Source organism: Pteropus alecto, unplaced genomic scaffold (assembly GCF_000325575.1).
Source record: "Pteropus alecto unplaced genomic scaffold, ASM32557v1 scaffold86, whole genome shotgun sequence".
NCBI classification, from domain to species: domain Eukaryota; kingdom Metazoa; phylum Chordata; class Mammalia; order Chiroptera; family Pteropodidae; genus Pteropus; species Pteropus alecto.
The window spans coordinates 15,229,118-15,240,495 of NW_006442109.1; the positions used below are offsets into that span (position 1 = coordinate 15,229,118).

Below are 11,378 nucleotides of genomic sequence, written 5' to 3' on the forward strand. Positions count from 1 at the left end.
CCATGTTCTTGGATTGGAAGAATCAACATAGTTAAAATGACCATATTACCTAAAGCATTATACAGATTTAATGTAATCCCCATCAAAATCCAAACAGAAATTTTTAAAGAAATAGAACAAAAAATCATCAGATTTGTATGAAAGCGCAAAAGACCTCAAATCGCCAAAGCCATCCTCAAAAAAAAGAACAAGGCTGGAGGCATTACTCTGCCCGACTTCAAATTATACTACAAAGCGACAGTAATCAAAATGGCATGGTATTGGCAGCAAAACAGACACATGGACCAGTGGAACAGAATCAGGAGGCTAGAATTAAACCCATATTTATATGGGCAAATAATTTTCAACTAAAAAGCGAAGAAAGGAAAGCCTCTTCAATAAATGGTACTGGGAAAACTGGAAAGCCACCTGTGAAAGAATGAAACTAGACTGTTGTTTATCACCACACACCAAAATTAACTCAAAATGGATTAAAGACCTGAATATAAGACCTGAAACAATAAAATGCATAGAAGAAAACATAGGAACGAAACTCAAGGACCTTGGTCTTAAAGAGGATTTTATGAATTTGACCTCAAAAGCAAAGGAAGTAAAAACAGAAATAAATGAATGAGACTACATCAAAGTAAAAAGCTTCTGCTCAGCAAAAGGAATCGTCAACATGATAAAGAGACGAGCATCTGAATGGCAAAATATATTTGCAAGCAATGCCTCTGATAAGGGCCTAATGTCTAAAATATACAAAGAACTCATACAACTCAATAACAACAAAAAAACCAAACGATCTAATACGAAAATGGGCAGAGGACCCGAACACATTCTTCTTCCTAGAGGACATACCAATGGCCAACAAATATTTGAAAAGATGCTCAACATTGCTAGCTGTTAGGAAAATGCAAATCAAAACCACAATGAGATACCATCTCACAACTGTTAGAATAGCTATAATCAATAGGACAAGTAATAACAAATGCTGGAGAGGATGCAGAGAAAAAGGAACCCTCATACACTGCTGGTGGGACTGCAAATTGGTACAGCCACTATGGAAAACAGTATGGAGCTTCCTCAAAAAACTAAGAATTAATCTATCATATGATGCAGCAATCTCTCTACTGGGTATTTACCCCAAAGACTTGAAAACCTGTATAAGAAAAGATACTTGCATACTGATGTTCATAGCAGCATTATTCACAGTCGCCGGGACATGGAAGCAACCGAAGTGTCCTACAATAGATGATTGCCTAAAGAAGCTGTGGTACATGTATACAATGGAATATTACTCAGCCATAAGAAGAGATGAAATACTGCCATTTTGCAACAACATGGATGGCCCTTGAGATAATCATGCTAAGTGAAATAAGCCAGACAGAAAAAGTTGAAAATCACATGCTATCACTTACATGTGGGATATAAACCTAAAAACAACAAATGAACAGGACAAACAAACAGACTCACGGACATGGACTATAGACTAGTGGTTACCAGAGGGTAGGTAGTAGGAGAGGAGGGGAGAAGTAGAAAAGGTAAAGGGAGTCAAAGATAGGGGGTAGAGGGAGGGTGAAGTAGGTAAAGGGGATCAAATATATGGTAGCTGATGGATACTGGACTTTGGATGGTAAACACACAATAAAATATACAGATGTTGAATTATAATGTACACCTGAAAATTATATAATTGTATTAACCAGTGTTACCCCAATAAACTTAAAAAGTCGAAAGAAAAAGGTACTCCCCTAACCACTAAGTATCATGAATTTACCTGGAATTCAAAGCTTTTCTTAATGTGACCTTATTCTATTTAACTAGCCTTATCAACTGCTAATATATAATAACCCTTTTTTAAAATAAGATTTGCTTTGCTCACTAAACTGATTACACCTATCCAAATCATTGGCTCATTTTGTTTTTCTCATTTAAAATGTCCTTTCTCTTTCTGTAATCTCAGATTAGCTTTCAATGTCTACTCAGATTATGTCTAACTTCCCATCTTCAAACTGCTGTTTTCACTATACCATTTGAAATATAATTACTGCATTTCATCAGGTCTAAGTTTTACTTTATTAATATTTAAAATTTTCTAGATTCAGAATCAAATTATTTGCACATTTAATGTTCTTTTCTTCAAATGCTATTATTAAATCAATGGTATACCTTTCTATTAGGGGTATCTTTGAATCAAGGAATTATATCCTCTTTTCTATTCTTTTATATGTTGACAGTGACTTACTGAGAGAACCTGATCTTTTATGTTCATTCTATACCCCAGCATGATTATTTAGAACGGTGATTGTCAAACTTCAGTGTGATTAACTCTTATGTGGGAAACCTGGTAACATGCATGTTTCTGGACTTCATCCTCAGAATTCTGATTCCAGAGAATTAGAGAAATGCCCAGGAATCTGCAGTTTTCACAAGCATCCCAAATGACTCTGATGTAGGTGTTATACATTGAGAAACACTCATTTAGAGCAATACAAGAAAATAATCATTTGCATTGTTGAGAAGTATAGTTAGTAATTGTTAATATGCATATAATAAGAATTATGATTCATTTGGCTTATAATTATAATAATGAACCTCTATAATTATTGAATATCTACAGTGTGGTGCTTTGGGGCACAGAAGAGATTATTAAGCATGGGCATACAGAAGGAGCCTAATGTAGTAGAAAGTGTGATGAATGGAAACCACAAGACCTGAGCTTGGTCTTGTCATTGACTAATTTAACAAGCTTAGGTAGGTCAATTTACTTCTCTCAACTTTGGTTTTCACCTTTTGTAAAAGAAAAAAAAGGCAGGGGAAAATATTAACATGAATGATTTTGCTATGTAGTTTCTTGGATAAAATGGGAACATATAGCAAAGCTCTTCAAATAAATTATTATTGTTACTGCCCTCAAATTGGTTATGATCTGGTTAGGAAGACAAGACATAGCATCTACAAGTAAAATAAAAATATGACACCTGAGGCAGGTCATAAGGGCTACCATGAAGTGCTTCCCAGAAAGATGAGAATTAAGTAATCAAATCAGTATAAAATGAATCAGATTAGCTATTTGTTATAGCTCCTTAGAAGACAGGATTCTTTCCAGGTCCAAAAGAAGCAAAAGTAAGCCCTGGAAATTGAGTTAAAGTCTGAATAAATGTTAAAAAGCCTAATATAATGGCCTAATCAATTATATCACTCCTGAAGAAAGAGAATAATAACAGAAAGGGGAATGAGTGGTCTTCACGGATTTTAGAGAAGATCCCAAAACAAAAGGGTTTGTCACAGTGTGCTTTGATCACCATTTAGGGTGGATGTTACCTGAACAGGTGGATGACCTGGTACCTGTCTGGTCCCTTGGTAGATTCTTTGTAGAGTATCATAGTAGAGTGTCATAGTCTTGTTAGAGTGGCATAGTAAGTTGAATAATTAGATGAACTAGCCTGTAAAATCATTTAATTAATTTCTTTTGCACTGATACCTTGCTTGCTAAGCCACTTTCAATTATGATTTAGCTTCTCGAGTGTTGAAGATAAAAGAGGGAATGCATTGACTTGCTAGCATGAATATCTAACATGTCTACTGAAAATTTAGCTCCTATGAATTAGTCTTTGTTGGCTGATCAACTAGGGTTGCACTGAGAAAAATAAAGCCAAAAAGTAGATTCTGAACCATGAAATGATAATAAGGATAGAGTCACCCAGTAATTCAAAAGACTACGAGATTCAGAGTTAAGCAAACTTTGGTTAGAAGCCTGGTCTGCCTCTGTTCCCTCATTTGTAAAGTGGGATATGTCTGCTTCATAGCATTGTGCAAAGAGTGAATGGGATCACATATGTAAAGTGCTATAATGATGCCTGCCACTATGTCGGGAATATTGTCTTGGCAGTTTCGAAAGCCCCAAATCAGGAGTGGAACAAATATTTGTTGCATAAATGACCAATAATTATAATTGTTACCCTGTAAGGTTTTTTTTGGGTGCCTTGTTTGCCTCAAAGCCTCTCTGTCTCTGTCTTATCTAATTTCCATAAAATAACACATAAATAATTGCAGATGAGAGATATAAATAATAGGTGTTTTGGAATTTTGAAAATGTGATGGAGATTATTGAGGCCCCAGGGGTCCAGGAAAACACTTCAGGACTATCTGCAACTTAGTCTAGTTTTCACAGAAAATATGGAATTTAGAGTTCAATGTTAAAGTTCCTAATTTTTGAAAATTGTCATTAATAAGAAAAAAATTGACTACAAGTCAAAGCAATCAGGTCTTTGAGTCTAATTTGGTTTATGAGCTACCAGGCTGTGACCAGCATTTTAAAGGGTAGGTAATATTTATTAAAAGATATTAAAAATTTCAAAAGTTGAGTAAAAATTCATTCAAATCAGGCAGCATCCAACCTAGCAGGTAGAAAGGAGCTCCAAGGAGCTGCACAAAATCAAAGACTTTTATAGGCAGAAGGGAGAGGGAATAAGGAAATTATAGTGGGCAAAAAAGTGAGTTGATTACTGCAAGCTTACTTTCCTACAGGCGATGGAAAGGAGGCAGATTACCTAACTAGTGCTGATCAGGAGATTCCTAATGACTGTTTTAAGATTCCATTTCTGGGAGAGCTGAAACTATAAGTTAAGTCTTGGTTGGTGGACATGAGGTTTTAGTATAAGCAACTCTATTTTGGGCCTTTTTTTCTTTTCTTCTTCTTTTTAAAATATACTATAAGCAGAAAGGAGAGGGGGACAAAAGCATGGAAGAAGGAAAGTCTAGCATGCTTTGGGGTTCTCAAGTGTAGACCAGTTCAACTGGATGGAGTAGGAGTTTCATTAAAAGAGAAAAGAGAAAAGGTTGGAAAAATGAGTTCTTTTGTGGAGCCCCTTGAATATTAGAATATGATATCAGGGTTTTAGGCAATGAGGGTCCACTCCTAGTATTTGAATAGATTAGTGAAATAGATCTTATTCTAGCATTAAGATTCAATAAATATTTGTTGGATATATATTTGCTAAACTCTCTGAGGCCCTATTTTTAAAACCTCTGTAATATGATTCATACCTATCCTCAAGGATTAGGGAAATTGTTAAAAAATACGATATAGTTTAATAAAGCTACGTTAGAAGTACCTAAATGGTAAGTAGTGAATTTTTTCTAGTAATGAAGTTAGTGAAGATTTAACAGAGGAGAAGCCTGAACCATATTTTTAACAATACCTATTCCTTTACATTTGAAAGGAAATTGACATTTGTTGCATGCCTTCTAAATGCTTTAAGTTATAATACCATTTTCACTATTCTCTTTTCTCCAAAAGTGGATTTTCTAAATGCTTTACTTCTCTGATCCCCTTTTTACACAGAAATCAAAATCCCAATGAAGAAGTGTCCCCAAATGAATTACTGAAGGAAAACTTTGAGCTTAGTTTTGTAGAATATATAGGATAAATGGGAGAGGCATTTCTCATGGAGGGAATACAATGTGCAAAGGTGTCAAAGAGGGAAGTGACATATGTTTGAGAAGACAACTGCAGTTGAACAGCATCATATTATAGCGATTAAAGCACACGCTTTGGTAGCAGATTTAACTTTGGGTGTTGGCTCTGCCACACACTAGCTTTGTGACTCTGAGCAACTTATTTAAGTTCTTTAAGCTTTCATATCCTTACTGCCAGTTACTGCTGTTATTCTGATTTTTGCCATTACTATTTTTAGAAGATAAAGTAAGAAAAGAGAATGATGGAAGATGAATCTGGCAAAGAAGGCAATGATTAGATCATGAAGGCCTTGTATTTTATCCTGGGGATTAAAGGATATACTTATATTTTAAAGATCACCCTGACAGCAGTGGTGGCAAAATGTCAGAGATTGAGTATTGTGAGACAAGGAGACCAGAGCTTGAGCTGTGGCAGTAGAGGTAGATAAGGAGATTTCATATGATGGAGATGAAAGATGACTTGATGATCTATTGGGATGCGAGAGGAGCTTAGGTAATTGCATGGATGGTGTTGCCACTAACCAAAACAGGGAATTTAGAAGGGGAAAAAATGTTTTGGGTAGGTGATGTATTTTTTTTTTTCAGTTTTGGACATGTTGAATTTGGTGTGGTTGTGTAACTTTAGGGAGGAGTTAGCTAGTAAACGTTTGATATGTAATGATTACAACACCTAAAATTTTTATAATGCTTACTATGTGCCATGCAATATTCTAAGTGCTTTGCATCTGTTAATTTATTTAACTCTCACAGCAACCCTCCAAGGTAGGTATTACTATTTTCTCTGTTGTAAAAATTAGGAAACCGTGGCATAGGTGCCTTAATGTACGCAAGGTCACACAAGTAGTAAATGATGCAACTAGGATTACAGGTTTGAGGCTTGGGACATAGGTCCAGAAAAATGCTGACCATGTACTAGGCAGCGGGGTAGAATTCAGAACAAGACAGCCCCAGGCTTTGCTTTCATGGAGTTTACAGCTTAGTGAGTCATAGACTCTTGGAAATGGTAAAAAAAAATATAATCATGCAAGTGAAGAATGAGAAGATAAGAAAGTCAAGGATAAAATCCTGAGGAATGCTGATATTCAAAGGATAAAGAGAAGAAAAAGCCCCGGGGAAGAGATACAAAAGAATGCACAGTTAAAAGTAAGAAGAAATATCAGGAGAGTTGGGCAAGTTCTTGGATAACATTGCAGAAGGGAATTTTGAGGAGAGTGTTAGTTGATCAAGAGGTCTAGTTAGATAGGGAGTGAAGGTGTACAGTGGCAATGATGACCCCAGGAAGAGTAACTTCTTGAGAATGATGGGGATAGAAGCAAATTGAAGTGGATAGAGGTGAAGTTTGAAAGCAGGACCAGAAGTGAGAGAGACTGGAATGAGATGTGTTAGAAGTCCTGCATCAGTCTAAGCTAGAGAAAATAATTGTGTGTATCAAAGTGATAGCAGTGGAAAGGGAATGGTTAAAGGCACAAGAAAGACAGTTTTAGGAGAGACTCAATACTTGGTGATTGGTTATGAGTAGACAAGGAGAATCTGAGATGACTCTACACTCCACCTCAGGTTACCAGGAGAGTGGTGGTGCCATTATCAGAGAGAAGTTAAACATATTGAGTTTGGCATGACAGGAAGACATCCAGCAAGCAGTTAGTTTATTAGGAATTGTAAATTTAAAATGTAATTGTTGAAACATTTACCAGATTAGCTTCAAGTTGTGCAACAAGCAATTTTCTGTAGTGTTACTTGTATAATATACTGTATATGACCCTATGCTTATTAACTGAATTTTTCATTATTAAACTTGAGGATAACTTTTATTATACTGGTAGTATGAAAGCTGTGTATTATTGCTAAGGAAATAATGTTATTAATTACTGCTTTCGAATAGATGTTTGAGTGTTTATGGAAGGACCGTGATATTTATACATTCTTGCTTAACAACCATTTATACAGCAATTATTACCTGCCAGGCACTGTTATAATCACTTTATAAATGTTAACTAATTTAAATTTAATAATAAAAAAATCCTACGAGGCAAATATTTTATCATTCTCATTTTACAAAAGAAATATTAAGGTTAGAAAGGTGAAATAACTTGGCTAAAGCCACACTGCTTGTAAATAGTAGAATTGGGAGTTAAAGCCAGGTAGTCTGTGATGGTATAAATGCATACCTTATACTTCTGCATTTCATCAGTTTACCATAGATTTGCAAAACACCAAAAGGGTGGTAAGTTAAAACTTCAAACAGAATAGTGGTCCACATTTGTAACATTGGAATACCATTCATTATGATGCTGGAATGTAATATGTTCATGTTTTCAAATAAAAAGAAATGCAATCTTAAACATAGTTTTCAGTGATCGCCTTGGTAACGCAAAATATAATTTTGGTTTTCTTCCAGTTGAATTTTAAGAGAAAATGCCATTTTAATCCAACCACTGGAATTAATGATAAAAAAATACTGTGCAATTGGATAAAGAAGATGTGGTACATATATATATATATATATAGTGGAATATTACTCATCTATAAGAAGAGATGAAATACTGCCATTTGTGGCAACGTGGATGGATCTTGACATAATCTTGGTGAGCGAAATAAGCCAGACAGAAAAAGTGGAAAACCACATGATATCATTTATATGTGGGACATAAATCTAAAAGCAACAAACAAATATGACAAACAGAGACTCATGGCCATGGACAGTAGAGGATGGCAGGGGGAGATAGTTGGGGTAAAACGGGTCAAATGTGAAGTGACAGAAAGAAATCTTACTCTGGGTGGTGAACACACAATACAATATATATATGACTTATGGTTGAATTGTATACTTGAAATTTATTGGATTTTGTTAACCAATGTCACCATAATAAATAATAAAAATAAAATAAAAAATAAAAGCAAAACAAAACAAAACAATACTGTGCAACACTAAACATGCCACAAGGTAGTCTAATAGTTAGAAAATCAAAGCATCATTTGTTAACAGCATCACCAGAAGAGAACACTAAGAAGCTCAGGTGATTTGCAATGTAATGTTTGCATGTAACTGTTTCTAAGATTGGATCTTTTAAGAAGGGGTAAAAAACCATTCATGAGATTCTGCCATTCTTTAATAATTGCATACATCTCATTATAAATGGATACTATTGATAATGGTTTTAGAACTTCTGAATGTATTTTTGAACTTACTAATATTGAAGCAAACTATAATAATTCATTTCTCAAACTGAGAAATAAAGAAACACCCTCTTGACTTATATTAATGGTAATAAATTGTAAAAATATCAGAGTAAAAAGAAGTATAGAATTTCTAAATTATTATTAGTATCAATACTATTAATACTTATATTCCCTAATTCAGTCTATTCAAGTAGGATGCCAAATAGATGAAGGCTATCTAATTAAATGCCATCGAAAAGTTCTAGTTCATGAAATACAAGATTTTTTTTCTTATTTGCAATATGATTATGTTTTGGAACTAGATAGTGATGGTTGCATAGCATTGTTAATTTACTAAATGCCACCGAGTTGTTTACTTTTATTTAATATTATTTTTTCCAGCTTTATTGAGATATAATCAACATATAATATCGTGTAAGGTTAAGGTATACATTGTCTTGATTTGATACACTTAGATACTACAAAATGATTACCACAGTAGGGTTAGTTAACATTTCTGTTATCTCATGTAATTGCCATTTCTTTTCTGTGGTAAGAACATTTAACATCTACTCTTAGTAATTTTGAAGTATATAATACAGTATTATTAACTACAGTCTTCATGTTGTACATTAGATCCCCCAAACCTATTCATCTTAAAACTGGAAGTTACTACCCTTTGACCAACATCTCCCCATTTCTCCAATCCCCTCGCCCCTGGTAACCAACATTCTACTCTTTCTATGAGTTGGACTTTTTTAGATTCCACATATAAGTGAGATCACCTGGAATTTGTCTTTCTCTGACTTATTTCAATTAGAATAAGGCACTCAGGGTTCATGATGCCACAAATGCAGAATCCTCACATCTTCTTTACCCATTGATTCATAGAGGGACACTTAGGTTGTTTCCACATCATGGCTACTTTGAGTAATGCTGCAATGAACATGGGAGTGCAGAGATTTCATTTCATTTCCTTTGGATATATTGCATATCCAGAAGTAGAGTTGCTGAATCACATGGTAGTTCTATTTTCAATTTTTTGAGGAACTTCTGTATTGTTTTCTGTAGTGGCTATACTGATTTACATTCCCACCAATGGTACACAAGAGTTCCCTTTTCTCTATATTCTTGCCAACATTTTATCTTTTTTTTTTTTTCTTATGATAGCCACTCTAACAGTAAGGTGATATCTCATTGTGGTTTTGATTTGCGTTTCCGTGATGACTGCTGGTGTTAAGCATCTTTTCATGTACCTGCTGGTCATTTGAATGTCTTTGGAAGAATGTCTATTCAGTTCCTCTGCCTATTTTTAAATTAGATTGCTTTTTTGCTGTTGAGTTTTAAGAGTTTTAAAAATATATATTTTGGATATTAACCCTTTATCAGATAGCTGATTAATAAATATTTTCTCTCATTCCAGAGGTTCCCTTTACATTTTCTTCCTTTGCTGTGCAGAACCTTTTTTTAGTTTGATGTAGTCCCACTTATTTTCCTTTTTGTTGCTTGTGCTTTTGGTGTCATAGCCAAAAAACCATTGCTAAGACCAATATCAGGGAGCTTTTCTGTTTTTTTTTTTTTTTAAGTTTTATGGTTTCAGGTCTTATGCTTAAATATTTAGTCAATGAAATAAGTGAGTTCCTAAGCAACCAAATCTGAAATTCAATGAAGTTAGGAAGTTGGGGTGAAGGAGATTTGAGAGTTTTCTTTAGCGATAGGACAGAGTGGTAACAAGGGCATTTTTGGGGCTGGAGATTTAAAATCTTGTGTTTTAGGCTGCACGCTTTTATAACAGTAAGGTCAAGTCTGTGACAAATGTGTAAGGAGCACAGAAAACTATACTTAGGCTGCCTCTTTCCCCTCTGCTGCTGGACGGTGTTTCTTTGCATTTACGTTCTGATCTCTGGTTGCTACCGCAGGTATTACTGCTTGTTGGTACTTTGCTTTTGTTAGCTGTCGTGCGCCACGAGAGGAAGAAAAAGAAACAAAAATCTCTGTTCCTCGTGAAGTTAAGAAGTGGAAAGCGGCCCCTCAGCATCCTTAACACTCCCATTTTAGCCCAACGCACTGTTCTCAGCAGCTGCTAAGAACTAGCGGAGCCGGTCGGCGGAGACGCGCTCCCTTCTAGGGGCGGGACCAGAGGAAACTCCGCCTCCTAAACCCAATCCCAGCTATCCGCCAGCGGACAGGAAGCGGCGGCGGGCCTGCCTGCCCGGGAACCGGCCTCCGCGCGCATGCGCGCGCCACTAGGGCGCCTGAGGGAGAGGGAGGGGTGGGAGGAAGAGGTGAGGCTCCGCGTGCCCGTTGGGCGCCCGCGCGTCACGTGGTGAGGAAGGAGGCGGAGGTCCCGGGCTTGGAGGAGGGAGATAGAGAAGAGGGAAGGAAAACGGGGAAGGGAGGAAGGAAACGAGCGAGGGGGAGGGAGGTCCCTGTTTTGGCGGAGCTGAGAGCGTTGCCGTCCTCTGAAGTGGAGCGAGAGGGAGGTGCTTTGCCGTTTCTCCTGCCGGGGGTCCCGGCTTCCCGTGGAGGCTCCGGATCAAACCCCTTCAGCTTCTCCCTCCGGATCGATGTGCTGCTGTTAACCCGTGAGGAGGCGGCGGCAGCGGAAGATGGTGTTGCTGAGAGTGTTAATTCTGCTCCTCTCCTGGGCGGCGGGGCTGGGAGGTGAGGCAAGACCCAGAGCACTGGGGGCGCCGTGACCCCCGCGGACCGCGCGGTTGCAGCGGCAGCGGCAGCGGCGGCCGGGCCGAGCGGGA

The 11,378-nt window shown here is 36.9% G+C and overlaps 1 protein-coding gene across 1 annotated transcript in view; it reads left to right on the top strand.

Moving 5' to 3' along the window:
• Positions 1-10,814: 10,814 nt before the first annotated feature.
• Positions 10,815-11,378, top strand: part of ADAM10 (ADAM metallopeptidase domain 10) — a 112,388-nt gene continuing 111,824 nt past the window's right edge. The window contains exon 1 of the mRNA XM_006920322.2: positions 10,815-11,286. Coding sequence (XP_006920384.1) covers positions 11,232-11,286 — 55 coding nt within the window. The 5' untranslated portion in view covers positions 10,815-11,231. The remainder of the gene's footprint in view (positions 11,287-11,378) is intronic.